Consider the following 16496-nt stretch of genomic DNA (forward strand, 5'->3'; position numbering starts at 1 on the left):
CACAATATTTTTTAAGCCATGTTTATAGAAAAGCTCCACCAAATTTAATTCTTTTTTTTAATGGAACCTTGTATACTATACTAAAATTAACAAGTTTCCTCACTAAAAATGGCTAAACTAACCAATTTATATCTTTTTATTGTTTTCATGCAATTTTTCTCTCATGTTTCAAAGTTGTATAATAACTGAAAAATAAATATAATGAATTTTTATATCACAACAAAAAAATGTTTAGAATTTGAGATTATACATATATATTTTTAGTGTTTTATATTTTAATTCTCCTTCTTTTAATTTGTTAATGTTACTATAATATCAAAACTAATTTCATAGGTTATAAGAGAATTATATTCAAAGAAAAATGTTAAAAATTGAAAAGAAGAAGAAGTTAAGTGCTTCTGTTCACATGTGAACAGTGATGAAGCTTTATCAGACAACCCTTGATGTTTAGTATAAAAGGTAATAAAAGCTCTTTTTCTTGATTATGATAGAAACGACAAGCTTAATTATGTAAATACTGATATTTCAAATTTCGATACACTTCAAATACGTACAGACATAAATATCGTTCTGTCTCATGTTTTTCTTTTCTCTAGGACCCATTTGTGCTGTTCTCTAAAGCTCGTGGACACCTGCCTTGCCTGATCTTATGAGGTGTAAGACGTTAGGGTCAAGTAGCCATGCAAACGGAGAAAGAGCTGAATAAATCTCAGCTGCCATCTCCCTTATGTGTCACTCACTCGGTTCCCTTTCTGATCTATAAATACCAACACCTCCCAGTCGCCACTTCACCTCAATCCACTAGCAACGAGCAGCCTATATCCATGCCATCCATGGCTAAAACTAATGTCCTGCTCTCCTTTTCTCTTTTTCTTGTTCTCTTCCATGGTTCCTTAGGTTTGACAGCTGATCGCTCACGTCAGCATCAAGGCCAGTGCCAGCTTGATAGGCTCAACGCCCTAAAGCCTGGTAACCGCATTAAGAGTGAAGCCGGTGAGACAGAGTCCTGGGATCCCAACCATGATCAGTTCCAATGTGCTGGTGTAGCCGTCGTCAGGAGGACCATTGAACCCAATGGCCTTTTGTTGCCATCCTATAGCAATGCTCCTCAACTTGTATACATCGTCCAAGGTAACTTCAAGATTAATTTAATTAAATACCTCTAGTTGGTTATACAGGATAGTTTTTTGTTACTCTATATTATATGTTTAGTTTTAGGACAAGCAAGAAAGATTATTATTTCGCTAATTTGTGTATGATTCTAATATTCAGGTAGGGGTATGACCGGGACCTTGATGCCTGGATGTCCTGAAACATTGCAAGAATCTCAAGAATCGCAAGGTCAAGGCAGCCGCAGGTTACAAGACCTGCACCAGAAGGTTCATCGCTTCCGAGAGGGTGATGTCATTGCTTTGCCTGCTGGAGTTGCCCACTGGTGCTACAATGACGGCAATGAGCGTGTTATTGCTGTTACTGTCCTTGATATGGCTAACAGTGCTAACCAGCTAGATGACATGAATCCTAGAGTAAGACTCAAATCATTTTTATTCATGGTAACTAGATCCACCAAATCATTTTTCAAACACAATAGTTATTGACATTTCTAGGATTTTGTAATAGAATTTCTATCTAGCTGGTAACCCACAAGAAGAGTTCCAGCAAGTACAAGGCCAGCCACGCCACCTTGGCGAGCAGCGAACAGGGCGAGAACCATTTCGCGGCCATGGCCACCAACAATGCAACAACATCTTCTGTGGAATGGACACAAGGTTCCTTACTGAGGCTTTCAATGTTAGTGAACAAGTAGCAAGTAAGCTTCAGAGTGAGAGTGACAGAAGGGGCAACATTGTGAGGGTGAAAGGTGGACTTCAGATTGCCATGCCACCCAGTTTGAGACGAGAGGAACAAGAGCAAGGACAACGTGGAGAACATCGCAATGGCTTGGAGGAGACCATGTGCACAATGAGGATTAGAGAGAACATTGGTGACCCCTCACGTGCTGATGTGTTCACCCCAGAAGCAGGTCGCATTAGCGCTGTCAATAGCCACAATCTCCCTATCCTTCGATACATCCAACTCAGTGCCGAGAGAGGCGTTCTTTACAATGTAAGTGTGCGATATATATATATCCTCGCCAAATTTCTTTGCATGGAATTAATGCCATCCTCAAAAGAAAAATTCTTAACGTTTGTTAATTCACAGGAAGCTATGATGATGCCACATTGGAACCTGAATGCGCATAGCATAATGTACGCAATCAGGGGTCAAGCACACGTTCAGGTGGTGGATCACAGTGGTCGAACTGTGTTCGACGGCGAATTGCGCGAGGGACAAGTCTTGACAGTGCCACAAAATTTCGCTGTTGTGAAACGGTCTGATCAACAAAGTTTGGAGTGGGTATCCTTCAAGACCAATGACAATGCCATGATCTCTCCTCTGGCTGGTCGCACCTCGGCACTCCGGGCCATGCCAGCCGAAGTTCTTGCCAATGCCTTCAGAATCTCAGTAGAAGATGCAAAAAGAATCAAGTTCGGGAGGCAGGAAACCACTTTAACTAGCCACAGGTCGACTCGATCTGGAAGCTGGGCTGAGGCTTGAGTGTAGATGGGGCTACTGTTTAATCTGATGCTGCAGGCAGGCAGTATCATTTTTTTTTTTTAAGGTGGAAATAAAAAGGGGCTTTGAGGTCTCTTGTTATGTAAAGTAGAGTTTGTGCATCTACTTTCTAATAACTACTGCTGCTTGTACCTTTTTACAAGTGAGGAATGAAGTCCTGTAAGTGGCCTACCTCTGGAGCTGTTTTCTTCACTTCATGTTGCTGCTTTCTGCTTTCTTAACGTTGATTATATAGATGTGGCAGGTTTTGGTAGAGCTATAGCCATGGCTATTCTGAAGAAAGAACCTTAATATATCAGTATAGAAAGCATTGAGCTCACGAAAGGATCCATAAAAGAGGTTCCATATTCAATTTCAAAACTGCCCTGAAGCCCCAAAGCAATAGAAAACCATAATTCTAACCTCCGATTTGGTGACGGATTTAATATCTTTTTTTTTTCCTGTTGAAAACACTCAAAAACATGTAGAAACAGCCTCTAGATTTTCTGCATCAATCAATGACGAGTAAAACCCCAATTATCCCTCCGCCAGGAACAACGAGTTCAAAAGTTCATGCAGTCCTAGGACAACATAGGAAGAAAGCACGTGATGGGACGCTTTCCAGAGCTTCTATGCCATCTCATCTCACGTGCTATCTTCCTTTCCAACCATTGGCTTTGCTTTTGGAGAAGAACAGTCTCCGCAATTAAGCTTTGCATAGATGCAGGATCTTTCTTGGTAGCCGAACACGAAAGCAACGGAAGATGCTAACAGCTAAAGGTATGATAATATTTTAAAAATTAATATTACAGTTATTTTCATCTGTTCTTTAAAAAATATAATTTATATAGTTTTTTTTTAATAAATAGTCATTTCATCGGTATTAATTACCGTTTGTTTTTTTCATTTTAATTAAAATTATTCTTTTAAAAAAATTAAATTTTTTTATTTTTTACTTTAAATTAATATTTTTTAATATTTTAGATAATTTTAATATATTAATATTAAAAATATTTTTTAAAAAATATATTTTGATATATTTTTAAATATTTTTTTTAAAATAATTATAACCATATTTTTAAAAATATTTAAATCAAATCGAATTAAATTTCTTAATTAAAATGATATTAATTTATTTTTTTAATAAAAAATTTTAACATTAAATATAACCGAGTCAATTAAATTTTAATATATTAATATTTTTATATTTAATTAAAAACTAGATGAAATGATATTTTTAACTATAAATTTTGTAAGTTAATAAAGTGAATCAAGTTTAATAATTATAGATAATATATAGATATAGTTTCAAATCTGCTTGGTGTATGATGTAGTTACGGATTGGATGGTCAGTTAATTAACTATGACAATAATTTTTTTAAATTTTATTTAAAATAATATTATTTTAAAAAAAATCAAGCCTCGCCAAATTTTAACCACATGCTCCAGTTATGTTCTGTTTAATCTTTTCTTTTCATTATATTATAGAATATTTTTGGAAAAACGGAGTCCGGTCTAAAATCATAGCTACACGTGCTAAAAGGCCAGAGACACTCACTGGTCTCAAATTTGAAATCGTGTCCAAAGATATAGCTAGAACTCAGATCCCAAACAGCGACATCAGAGGGAGCTAGAAGAAACTCAGATCCCAAACAGCGACATCAGAGGAACAATGGAAGCTTAAGCACAGCCGCAACAAAGTTAAAGCACGACGATGGGTATGCCTTTTCTACTGAGTCGACTCGTTCTCATCATCTTTGTTGCTCACTTTGCAGCTTCAAAAGCGGCAGCCACAAGACCTGGTTTTATCTACACAAGAACCAGAGGAAGATGCACTCCCCAGTAAGTCCTCTGTTCCCCCATCTTCTCTCCTTCAGTTTCAGTCTTAAGAAGCATGTAGAACGCCTACCACGTACATGTACGTTACATACGTACCTATGGTGTTGTATCGTAATGTATAAAGTTTGTGGATTGAGTGACATGAGCGGACGCGTATCTGTCTCAGGTTCTGGAGCAGCAGGAGAGAGTCATGGCCAAGGATGGTCCCGCAGAGAGCAACGGTATCAAAGGTATTTGGATCAGGAGTATTTGAGCGGTACGGGTCGGATGTGACCTTGCTGGAATCAACGACTAGGAATGACGATGAGAACGCATTTGCTGGGTTGTTGAAGCAGGCGAGTGCAGCCCTTCTGAACTCATATGCTAGAGAGGGGTTTCCATACTCTGCTTGGGAAGTGAAGACTCTGCTGATACAGGCATTGGTCTCCAAGGAGGCTGCAGCCGCTCAAGCCAAGCAGTTCTCTGTTGCCAACGAAGCTTGTAATTAATTATAAACTAGTATATATTCTTACTTGTTTTTGTGACCAATCCTTCTGTGTGTTTCTCTGTTATTGTTGTGTTGCAATGTTGCCCAGATGTAAAGAACTTGAAATTTTAGCTTGGATTTTGTCGACTGGTGTGTTGTGCGACTAGGATTGAATTGTGTTGAACTCTTGTTTGATCCTGTTGTGAATCTCTTCACTAATCTATTTGTGTTTCCAATCTTATTCTTGAAGTGAAATTTGAAGCGAACCATTTCTCTTAACCCAGCCCATCCCATGCCGGCCCAGCCCAGCCCATATCAGCACAGCCCAGCCCATATCAGCCCAGACCAGAAATTCGGTCCTAGGTTACTGTTTGGTCAAGGCTCATATGCTAACCCAGACGAGCTCAAAGTTATTCTGACATCCTGAGTTCCGCACAAATCTCTCGTCACCCGAACAAACCCCTCCCTTCTTCTCTATAGGCAGCAACTAAAATACAAACACACGTTAGGGCAACAAAATAATACCGCTACCGTTGCTGGTTTGTTTCTCACGAAACATCGACAACCCCCCCTCTGGAAAGAATTAAACCAAAGAAATTGTTCTGTTTTAAATGGCGAGCAGGAAACTTGTTCGAGACTTGGTCCTCTCAAGACAGCCCCTGTGTCTTCACTTGATATCCAAACAGGTTATTTTCCAAAGAAACCTCTCTCTCTCTCTCTCTCTCCCCCTTTCACTCTCAAGACAGCCCCTGTGTCTTCAATTGATAACCAAACAGGTTATTTTCCAAAGAAACCTCCCCCCCCCTCCCCCCCTTGTCTTTGTCTTTCTGTATTGGGGTAGTGACTGTATGTTTTGTTTTTGGCGTTGTAGGTTCCAAGCAGCAGATTACAGGTGGTATCAAGTTACGGATGCCCGTATTCCGGCTACCGTCGATTTAGCGTCTTCAATGAGTTTTCCAAGAAAGTTAAAGGAGAAGCTCAAAGGTATTTATGGTCCCTTTTTTTGTTAGTTATGGAGTTGTAATAATTTATTTATACATTTTTCGTTGATATTGGATGCAGAAATCTAGAATTTAAACAGTCTGTGAAGGAACTGAAGGAAAAAGCTGAGGAACTGAAAGGGGTCAAAGAAGAGCTCAAAGTAAGGTAAGGTGTGTCTTGAGAATAAACAGCAGGTTCATGGTTTGTGTAATTTGTTAGCTTTAATTAGTAGTTAATAGGCTGAGACATACCGTTGTATGTCAAGGGAGAGCCTGAGATGATGAAATGGCGAATGCAGAACGAAGCAGACAACTGAGAAGCTGTACAAGCATGTGGATTGCGTTTGGACTGAAGCTGAAGCTACTGCGAAAAAGGTGTGTGATTCATATCATTGATCTTCAGATGTTGTTGACCGTAGAAGTATCTTTTGCTTGGAACATTCCATTTTTGTGAGTAGATTGTTCATATTTTGCAAGATTAATTTTTTCTTTCCATTCAGAGAGTTTCAAAGTCATTTTTGCTTTCTGTTCAGAGAGTTTTGAAACTGACCTATTAATCAGATAGCGGACAGTGGGGTTGATTTCGAAGTCTCTGAATTGGAGAATCTAGGATTATTGAGTTTTAATAATAACACGTGTTAGTTGGATATAATTTACTATTAGCAATTGCTTGTTGTTTTTAGGTTTCTGCCAATGTTAAAGAAAAAGTTTCAGCTGCCACAGAGGAGGTATGCTTACCTGTTAATCACCAGCCTATTCTTTGGAGTGATGGCCGTGAAGTAATTATTTTTTACATCTTGGGTGATTAGGTCAAAGAAACTTTTGGGATTGGGAAAGAAGAGTCATCTGAGTCTGCTGGCACGTCGGCTAAAGATGGTGTTGGTGCTGAAGAATGTAGAAAGGCCTTTCCTGGTGAAGAAGCAGACAAGCAGACTGGAACCAGTGATACAACAGAAACATTATTTGGAAAGTTTAAATCAAGCATTCCTTCCTCAAAAGTGTCTTTAGCCTTCCAGAAATTGAAAGGAGCAAGGGTCAGTGAAATGATGAAGAAAGGATATGATGTTGTGAAGGATGAGTTATATGGTAATACCAATACGAGAAAGCACCTGGAATATACCCCTCCTCCTTCCATCAGCGGTGAAATGAGCACAAAAAATGACATTGCTGTTCTACCCTCAAAACAGTCTCGATGGAGTAAAAAATGGGAGTCAATAAGAGAAAAAGTAATTTTATTAATGCTGCATGAATTTTCGTTACAAATAAAGCTACTTATTTTATATTGTCTTGCTTCTTCACTGCGATGATAATGTTTTCTGATCTTTTAAACCCAGATGCAAGGTCATCCTTTATTCAAGCATTTTGCTGGTCTCAGCGAACCTGTTGTGACAAAGGGTCATGAGGTCTGATCTTCCATAATTTCATATCAGTTCTTGAGGTGTTAGTTCACCGTGCCCCTCTCAAATCGTTTTTGTAAAATCCCTTTTGGTTGAAATTCCTAGATTGCAGAGGACATGCGGGATAGATGGGAGACGAGTGATAGTCCCATTGTTCACAAAATCCAGGAGTATGGCCCTCCCTCCCTCCTGTGTGCTCTTGCTAGAGAGGATGAATACCTTAAAGAGTTCATAAAACATTTTCCTTTCTTGACAGTGTCAGTGATTCCATCTTTCAAGAAAGTGACGCTGCAGCATCAATCAAGGAAATACGTCGTCGAGATCCGTATGATCAAATGAGCTTCATTTTTCTTTTTTTCACAAACTAATGTTCTGTATTCCAACATCTTAAATTTATGAACTTTTTTGTTCCTTGGATGTGTTTTTACCAGATCATTTTCTTTGATGGATTTTGTGGCAGAAGTTCAGGAAGCTATTAGACCTGTCCTTAATGCTTATATGAAGGTGAGCACAAAGTTCATTTATCATGACTCTCCCACCTTTTGCCCATATGAGTAATTGAAATTCTGTCTCATCAGCAACTAACCAATGCTCTCTATGTACAGGGGGATATAGAAACTTTGAAGAAATACTGCACCTCTGAAGTGATTAATCGGCGTGAAGCAGAACATAAGGCTTTTGAGGCCCATGGTATATTCTTTGATAACAAGGTAACAATTTCCACTTTAAAACACTTTCTTTATTTTGCAATGTTCAAGGCTTTTAATGGCATGGATTTTGCTGCATTTAGCTGATTGGAGTGCCATTTTGCTGAGCTTAGTTTTTCCTGCGGAAGAATGTCCTTTTCTTCCGGTGGGTTTGCACATTCCTTCTTAATATTTTTTTTTATCCACGGTAAAGGCAAATGTTTTTCATTTCAATTATTGTATTTTTAGAGGACTATGTAGATGCTTTTGCCAAGCATAATTATTAACTTAATTCTCTTAAATGAGTTATCAGATGTAATAGCTATCCATCACATTTCCACTTCAAGTTAGACCATGTTGCTGTGCTATATATATAACTGTTCTTAGAATTACTATATGCCAAGTTCAAAAAATGAAGAGACAATGACAGGGTATGTTGAGACTCTTGCCCAGTGTATGCATATCTTATATTTGATGGATTTTGTGACATATACAATAATTTGGTGAGTTTCTTGAGTAATTTGAGACTAGAAAATAGCCAGGCCTTTAATGCTAAATATGTTTCTAAAAGTCAGAAAGAACTTGTTGTCATAATCAAAATCGACAATAACATATATCAGGATGCATACTGTAGTTACTTGTTGATGTGATGGGTGCTGAGTTCTATCTCATCATTAGCATCATAAACATGTGCCTGGGTAGGGGGTGGTGTCCAGGCAAAGCATACATGTCATGAATGAAGTAATCCATTTGCATTTCTTGTTGACCTTCAAATTGCTTTAGTGATAGAGCATGTGGTCAAGTGATTCATCAGACATAATAGTTAATGTTATTGTATTGCCTATTCAGTATATAACTGTTTTTAGAATTACTAAATGATGAGTACAAAGAATGAAATAAACAATGACGGTATGTTGACAAGTGTGTGCACATCTAATTTTGAGGGATTTTGCTACATTTATAATCGTTTGGTGGGTTTATCAAGCAATTTAAGACTAGGAAATAGATAGTTATTTAAGAGGCTGCATATGTTTCTCATAGTTGGGAAAGAACTCATAGTTGTCATGACTTTTAGGTATTGGTTGCAGACTGCAGTTATTTGTATATTGTTTTTAAATGGAATGCATGGTATATTCCATTTTGATAAGTTGATAAAAAAATCCTTAAGATTGGTGCAGATTTTACATATATCTGATGTGGAAGTAAGGGAGATCAAAATGATGGGAACCTCTCCGCTAATCATTGTGGCGGTATGCATCCCTTTTTGGGTAACTTTATTGCAATCATTAAATGATTTTCTGCCTATTGATGGCCATGTTTCTTGGAATAAATGCAGTTCCAGACACAGCAAGTCCATTGTATACGTGATCAAAATGGTGCAATAACAGAAGGGGGTCAGGTAAATATGAATCTTCTTTCTCAAAACGTTTTTCCTAAAAATCAACACTCTTCTTTCTGCTTGCTCTTGCTTGCGAGAGTTCGAATAAATTTTTTGGTGGCTGTCGTAGGATACAATCCATACTGTATACTATGCATGGGCTATGCGACAAGTAGATCCAGAAGAACTTGGTGGGGGTGCAATCTACCCAATATGGAAGCTAATGGAAATGCAACAGCTTGGTGTCCAATCCCTCATCTAGTTTTCATATTTTCAAGTTACTGATGGATGTTGTACAATTGAAATTTACTGAATTTCTTTTATTTTCCAATTTTGTTTTTTGGGTCTGAACTTCCCAGGGTTTTCACGTGGCCTGGGAAAGCTTAGCTAGCATACATTTTTCATTTGATCAAATAAAAAAATCACAAAATTCATTGTCTGGGAAATGGCTGCTGTAATTTGCACCAGAAAGTTCTCTTGGCCGTCGTTTTTAGAATAGTACTGCGGGGTCCATTCTGTCATTTCAGGATATGCGATATTTTGAGTGGCTATTTGTTCTTCGTTAGCCTGGGCAATGTTAGGGGAAAAAAGATTATTCTATGTACAGGGGGATATAGAAACTTTGAAGAAATACTGCACCTCTGAAGTGATTAATCGGCGTGAAGCAGAACATAAGGCTTTTGAGGCCCATGGTATATTCTTTGATAACAAGGTAACAATTTCCACTTTAAAACACTTTCTTTATTTTGCAATGTTCAAGGCTTTTAATGGCATGGATTTTGCTGCATTTAGCTGATTGGAGTGCCATTTTGCTGAGCTTAGTTTTTACCGCGGAAGAATGTCCTTTTCTTCCTGTGGGTTTGCACATTCCTTCTTAATATTTTTTTTATCCATGGTAAAGGCAAATGTTTTTCATTTCAATTATTGTATTTTTAGAGGACTATGTAGATGCTTTTGCCAAGCATAATTATTAACTTAATTCTCTTAAATGAGTAATCAGATGTAATAGCTATCTATCACATTTCCACTTCAAGTTAGACCATGTTGCTGTGCTATATATATAACTGTTCTTAGAATTACTATATGCCAAGTTCAAAAAATGAAGAGACAATGACAGGGTATGTTGAGACTCTTGCCCAGTGTATGCATATCTTATATTTGATGGATTTTGTGACATATACAATAATTTGGTGAGTTTCTTGAGTAATTTGAGACTAGAAAATAGCCAGGCCTTTAATGCTAAATATGTTTCTAAAAGTCAGAAAGAACTTGTTGTCATAATCAAAATCGACAATAACATATATCAGGATGCATACTGTAGTTACTTGTTGATGTGATGGGTGCTGAGTTCTATCTCATCATTAGCATCATAAACATGTGCCTGGGTAGGGGGTGGTGTCCAGGCAAAGCATACATGTCATGAATGAAGTAATCCATTTGCATTTCTTGTTGACCTTCAAATTGCTTTAGTGATAGAGCATGTGGTCAAGTGATTCATCAGACATAATAGTTAATGTTATTGTATTGCCTATTCAGTATATAACTGTTTTTAGAATTACTAAATGATGAGTACAAAGAATGAAATAAACAATGACGGTATGTTGACAAGTGTGTGCACATCTAATTTTGAGGGATTTTGCTACATTTATAATCGTTTGGTGGGTTTATCAAGCAATTTAAGACTAGGAAATAGATAGTTATTTAAGAGGCTGCATATGTTTCTCATAGTTGGGAAAGAACTCATAGTTGTCATGACTTTTAGGTATTGGTTGCAGACTGCAGTTATTTGTATATTGTTTTTAAATGGAATGCATGGTATATTCCAGTTTGATAAGTTGATAAAAAAATCCTTAAGATTGGTGCAGATTTTACATATATCTGATGTGGAAGTAAGGGAGATCAAAATGATGGGAACCTCTCCGCTAATCATTGTGGCGGTATGCATCCCTTTTTGGGTAACTTTATTGCAATCATTAAATGATTTTCTGCCTATTGATGGCCATGTTTCTTGGAATAAATGCAGTTCCAGACACAGCAAGTCCATTGTATACGTGATCAAAATGGTGCAATAACAGAAGGGGGTCAGGTAAATATGAATCTTCTTTCTCAAAACGTTTTTCCTAAAAATCAACACTCTTCTTTCTGCTTGCTCTTGCTTGCGAGAGTTCGAATAAATTTTTTGGTGGCTGTCGTAGGATACAATCCATACTGTATACTATGCATGGGCTATGCGACAAGTAGATCCAGAAGAACTTGGTGGGGGTGCAATCTACCCAATATGGAAGCTAATGGAAATGCAACAGCTTGGTGTCCAATCCCTCATCTAGTTTTCATATTTTCAAGTTACTGATGGATGTTGTACAATTGAAATTTACTGAATTTCTTTTATTTTCCAATTTTGTTTTTTGGGTCCGAACTTCCCAGGGTTTTCACGTGGCCTGGGAAAGCTTAGCTAGCATACATTTTTCATTTGATCAAATAAAAAAATCACAAAATTCATTGTCTGGGAAATGGCTGCTGTAATTTGCACCAGAAAGTTCTCTTGGCCGTCGTTTTTAGAATAGTACTGCGGGGTCCATTCTGTCATTTCAGGATATGCGATATTTTGAGTGGCTATTTGTTCTTCGTTAGCCTGGGCAATGTTAGGGGAAAAAAGATTATATGAGCCATGGTCCAGGTAGAACTGGAAGGCTGTCATAAAAGAAGGCCACCTTTTATTGATCATAAAAGAAGGCTTACATGCATTTTTACACTCGCCCACAAAATATACAGAAGCTTCTTGGTTGATGGATCCTTCTCTAAGGAAACAAGAAGGGATTTCTTAGTAGTCGTGGCCCTAGGAGTACAGGAAGTAGCTAGCAGAACAAAAATTCTGTTCAAGATGAGGTCCTGGTAGGGGACAGCAGCATGGACTCTGGATCTCTGTTCATTTTCAATTGTTCAGCTTCTCTAGGGGAAATCTGGTGAGCATTGGAGATGACATCAACGGGCATGGCCCTCATCACGGAAATGGAACCAGCCATGGGACTCTTCATTGGCTGGCTGCTTGATTTGAATGACACCCATTCAAAACCATTGTTTCCTGCCCTCATCAATGTAGCATAGAATTGAGGGATCACAAACATGTCACCTTGCCTTACTCTCTCGTTCATTATGGTGTTTCCTCTTTCATCCACAACCTGTGCGTTCAACTCACCGCGGAGAGCGTAGACGACTCTGTTGTCTGTCATGGACCAGTGTGGCGTGTACAATGCATTCTGCGAGAGGAATGATTCTATGAAGTTGGATTAAAAATGCACGGTAAATCAAGGGTTGAAATTGGGTTAAATGTTACTTACTGGCATAAGATGGCCTCTCTCAGCGCTCATGTCAAGGAATTGGAGGATAGGAAGCTTTTGCTGGTTGGCAATGTAGATTCTTCCTCCCTGTTTAGTGTAAACATCGGCTTCTCTTTGGAGTTCAATGTTCTGTTTGATTTTCATGTTGCAGAAAGTTTCTTCCAAGCCGTTCCGAGGTGAAGATTCGCTTTGTTCCTCTTCCTCTTGATCGGGTGACATGATTCTCATATCTTCTCGGCACTTGACAATGAGTCCTCTGTTACTATCTTGTCGCATTCTCCTTACAGTCTCTCTTGGAACGTTGAAGGCCTCAGCCATCAACTCTTCGTCAAATCCACGGAAAATGTTCTGGAAGGTCTCTTCATGGCTCCTCTCAGATTGACCTGCATATCTCCGAGAAGCTCTTTCCTGTCCATGCCTGGATTGGCCGCCCCCCAGCATAAATCCCTTTGTAACATGAACAATTACCAACAATTAGCTCCCTCACCACATATTAAAAGTTACTGGAACTTCGAAGGGAAATGGAGAGAAATATTACTCTAAGGTTTTGGTCCAGCTGGTTAGCCTGGTTGTTAAGATCAAGAACAGAGACGGCGATGAGCTCCTCATTACCATCATTGTAGCACCAATGGGCTGCTCCTGCTGGCACGGCAATGACATCTCCGCGGCGAATCCTGTGAACTTTCTGGTGCTGGTCTCCTGACATTCCCTTCTGGCCTTGGCCTCTTGAAAATTGCTGATCTTCGTGAAACGTCTCTGGGCATCCAGGATAGCTGACTCCCATCACTCCCCTACCTGTTCCATTTTACTTCTCCTGTTAGCTACCTTTTCTCAAAGAGCATAAAAATGAGCTCTTAATTATTGGTCCATATTATCAGTCAGCCTGATCTTATAAAATCGTTTATCTTACCTTGAGCAATGTATACCAAGCGAGGGACAGGGAAGAACTTGGGCAAAGAAAGGGAATTAGTCTGTATAGTGTCCCTCATGGGAGCGAACCCAGCACACTGGAATTGGTCCTCCTCCGGGTCCCAAATCTCAGTCACACCACCTTGGGACCTCATCCGATGAGAAGGTTTGCTGGTAGAGATCTTCCGGAGCTGGCATTGTTGCGCTTCGCTCCGCTGCATTTCAGTGCTTGCTACAGCTGCATAAGCAAGCAAAGAGAGAAGCAATAATACAACATGTTTAGTCATGCTGGACGTGTACAGGGCAGCAGAAGAAAGAAGAAAAAACTGAGAAGTGGTGACTTGGGCTGATATTTGAAGCTCACTTTATAGGGTGAAAGAGGTGGTGACTGGCAGAGTTGTGTGGCATGGAGGATTGGTTTGTTCTGCATGGAGGCATTGTCGTGATGTTTAAAACGATCAGCCACCTCGCCTGGGTTGCAAGTTGAGCTGGCAAGGCCATCTAGTGTACGTGGTGCTGTTCCTAGCTAAAGTTCTAGGAACAATATTTACACCCACCACTTGTCTTTGCTTTCTCTATTTGTCACTGAAACAGAGAAATCAAACCAGCCAGCCAGCCAGTAATTTCTTTACTTTCTGAAGAATTGGTGTGGGTGACAAGCTCTATGACAAATGTAAACCAGCCAGCCAGCCAGCCAGTAATTTCCTTACTTTCTGAAGAATCGGTGTGGGTGACAAGCTCTATGACAAATGTAGAATTAATCTCTTACGGACGTGTTAAACCAGTGACGAATGTAGGAAGTGGCCCTCAAAGTTTGAAATTCTTTCGTTAAGCCAGTGACGAATGTACGAAGTGGCCCTCAAAGTTTGAAATTCTTTCAAAATCATCCTTAAATTCATACAATTTTTTAAAGGTATTCTTATGAAATGGCCCCCAATAAAAAAAAATACACATCTTAGTCCCCCATTTCACTAACTGAGATTTTACCATAAGAAATATCAAGCTTGGAGATAATATAAGTGACTCAAAAAACCTTAGTCTTGCTGCTGTGTATGAATGGCTTAAATGATATGACAACCTCTTATTATCAATGAGGTAAATGTTTCAAGGATTCAATCTACATGAAAGGGAAGTCTCGGTAACAAAATTCTTATTCTTGGGAGCGCAAGAGTGCTGATGGTGGCACGTGTCTTTTAGGGCTGTGCTGGCTTTTGTTTTTGACTTCCTACAGCCCTGTAATTAGCACCAAGAGATGTGTTGGGCCTTGTGGCCCATTTATTGTATTGGAGTGAGTCTGGGCCTTGAACGACAGGCTGCCTTATTCTTCAGCACTCATCAGTATTCCCTTTTTTAGGGATAATTACCAAAATCCTTTTTATAATAAAACTTTTCTATCAAAAAAAATTATAAAATATAAAATTTTTGTGGGATAATTTCGTACTGAAAATCCCAAATATCTAACTCTTTTTTATTTATTTTTGTATGAAAAATTTCTTTTTATAGTGATAGTGCCAGTCCTGGGAAACAAATGGGAGAGACAGGAGGCCGAAGCTTTATCATGAAGCCGAACAGTTGAAATTCCGAGAAAAATAAAGTGTAATGATCACTGGCACATAATTGCCAGTAATTCAGAGAAGCCTAGCTAGCGACATGGAGGCCATCTCCTTATTCATGTCCTCATAGACATAAAAAAGCGTACAATAAGATTTGAATACTTGGAAAGCATGCAGCTTAATTCGATGTGCCTTCAACGCAAAGCCATTGACCAACAAAGAGCTTGTCACAGTCAAGATTGGGGTTGATTGCATTGAAGTCGTTAGCAGCTAGGCCGAACTGCTTTTCAACAGCAGAGCAAGTGTCTCCAGTTACTACTCCGTGCACTGACACACACTCTGGTGTGGATGCTGCTGCCCCTAAGAACCCGAAAACAAGAAGAAGGGCATCAATTCATATTGCAATATTGCCTGCCATCCTTATGGCCAAGAGAAAGATAAAATTGATCAAAGAGTTTAAATTACACTAGTGTTTGATCTAAGACTTACTGCCAAGAACTGATCTGCTTTCGACGACAGACGCAATGAGGAGAATAGACAGCATCAAAGTCAAGTTGAAGAGCAGGGTTGTTTTGTTGCTAGACTTGGCCATATCTCCTGTATCTTTTCTTTCTCCGAGGCTTATGTTAATTTAATTCTTACAACCTGAGGAGAAGTGTATACCTCAATCCTTCTATTTATAGCTTGAAACCTATGGTAGAGACAAACCAGTTAAGCATTGTTACCGTTGATAACAGAGGTGTACACAAAATGCCGGCTTCTCTATGCGGCATGAGCTCAGCGTTGGTAGTTTACATGATTCTTTTTGTGAAAGATTTTAGGCGGATTACACTAAGCCAAAGAGATGCAATGCAGTCCACAGAGAGACTTCATTGTAATCAAATTGCTATTGCTTTTTGGCAGCATCTTCAGCATCAATTCATACTTGCAAATTCATCACTATCCTGTATTTAATTTTATCAAATAAAATAGAATGATGATAAAATTCGAATTCTTAACCACTTAATCAACAAAGATTCAATATCATATCAAAAAATTATTTCAATTCAACTTCAAGATATAATTTATATTATTCTTTAACCATAAATCCCAGCTAACCATACTAATGTTTCTTATCCAATTTCGATCAAGTACTCCTGTTTCAGAAAACACCATTATGGTTCACTTTGTGCTGATAAAGTATTATGTGATTAATTATTATTGTTGTTGGTGTTAGATCCGTAAACACTATGACAGAGAGAAGAAACAACGGTTTTAATAAGATTGGAATCTATCCTATTTAAATTTCTCGCTACCATGCATGTAGCTTTCAAAATGGAGAATAAAGATCATTTTTGGCTGAACACTTCTACACG

At 38.6% G+C, this 16496-nt stretch overlaps 4 protein-coding genes across 5 annotated transcripts; 3 read left to right on the forward strand and 1 right to left on the reverse strand.

The window, feature by feature from the left end:
• The first annotated feature begins 824 nt into the window (after positions 1-824).
• LOC105110655 (legumin A-like) lies at positions 825-2638 on the forward strand. The gene is made up of 4 exons (XM_011005755.1): positions 825-1131; positions 1273-1526; positions 1621-2106; positions 2203-2638. The coding sequence occupies exons 1-4, from the start codon at positions 825-827 to the stop codon at positions 2596-2598; spliced, it is 1443 nt and encodes a 480-aa protein (XP_011004057.1). The 3' UTR covers positions 2599-2638.
• A 1591-nt stretch (positions 2639-4229) lies between these two features.
• LOC105110658 (uncharacterized) lies at positions 4230-5098 on the forward strand. The gene is made up of 2 exons (XM_011005759.1): positions 4230-4437; positions 4601-5098. Exons 1-2 carry the CDS (start codon positions 4310-4312, stop codon positions 4920-4922), a joined length of 450 nt encoding a protein of 149 aa, XP_011004061.1. The 5' UTR covers positions 4230-4309; the 3' UTR covers positions 4923-5098.
• A 24-nt stretch (positions 5099-5122) lies between these two features.
• LOC105110656 (mitochondrial import inner membrane translocase subunit TIM44-2-like) lies at positions 5123-11737 on the forward strand. Of its 2 annotated transcripts, none has more exons than XM_011005757.1 (15): positions 5123-5194; positions 5230-5586; positions 5772-5884; positions 5963-6046; positions 6180-6255; positions 6564-6608; positions 6690-7106; positions 7215-7283; positions 7383-7447; positions 7534-7602; positions 7709-7781; positions 9949-10053; positions 11207-11278; positions 11365-11427; positions 11537-11737. In XM_011005757.1, exons 2-15 carry the CDS (start codon positions 5512-5514, stop codon positions 11666-11668), a joined length of 1458 nt encoding a protein of 485 aa, XP_011004059.1. In that variant the 5' UTR covers positions 5123-5194; positions 5230-5511; the 3' UTR covers positions 11669-11737. The 2 variants fall into 2 exon arrangements, with proteins under 2 accessions (XP_011004059.1, XP_011004058.1); XM_011005756.1 differs by lacking the exons at positions 9949-10053; positions 11207-11278; positions 11365-11427; positions 11537-11737 and adding exons at positions 7883-7987; positions 9142-9213; positions 9300-9362; positions 9472-9766.
• Positions 11738-11748: 11 nt separating this feature from the next.
• Positions 11749-14095, reverse strand: LOC105110659 (11S globulin seed storage protein 2-like). Its single transcript, XM_011005760.1, has 3 exons — positions 13218-14095; positions 12680-13126; positions 11749-12598 (listed from the first exon to the last, which is right to left on the reverse strand). The coding sequence occupies exons 1-3, from the start codon at positions 13461-13463 to the stop codon at positions 12218-12220; spliced, it is 1074 nt and encodes a 357-aa protein (XP_011004062.1). The 5' UTR covers positions 13464-14095; the 3' UTR covers positions 11749-12217.
• Positions 14096-16496: the final 2401 nt, after the last annotated feature.

This window comes from Populus euphratica, unplaced genomic scaffold (assembly GCF_000495115.2).
Source record: "Populus euphratica unplaced genomic scaffold, PopEup_1.0 scaffold255.1, whole genome shotgun sequence".
NCBI classification, from domain to species: domain Eukaryota; kingdom Viridiplantae; phylum Streptophyta; class Magnoliopsida; order Malpighiales; family Salicaceae; genus Populus; species Populus euphratica.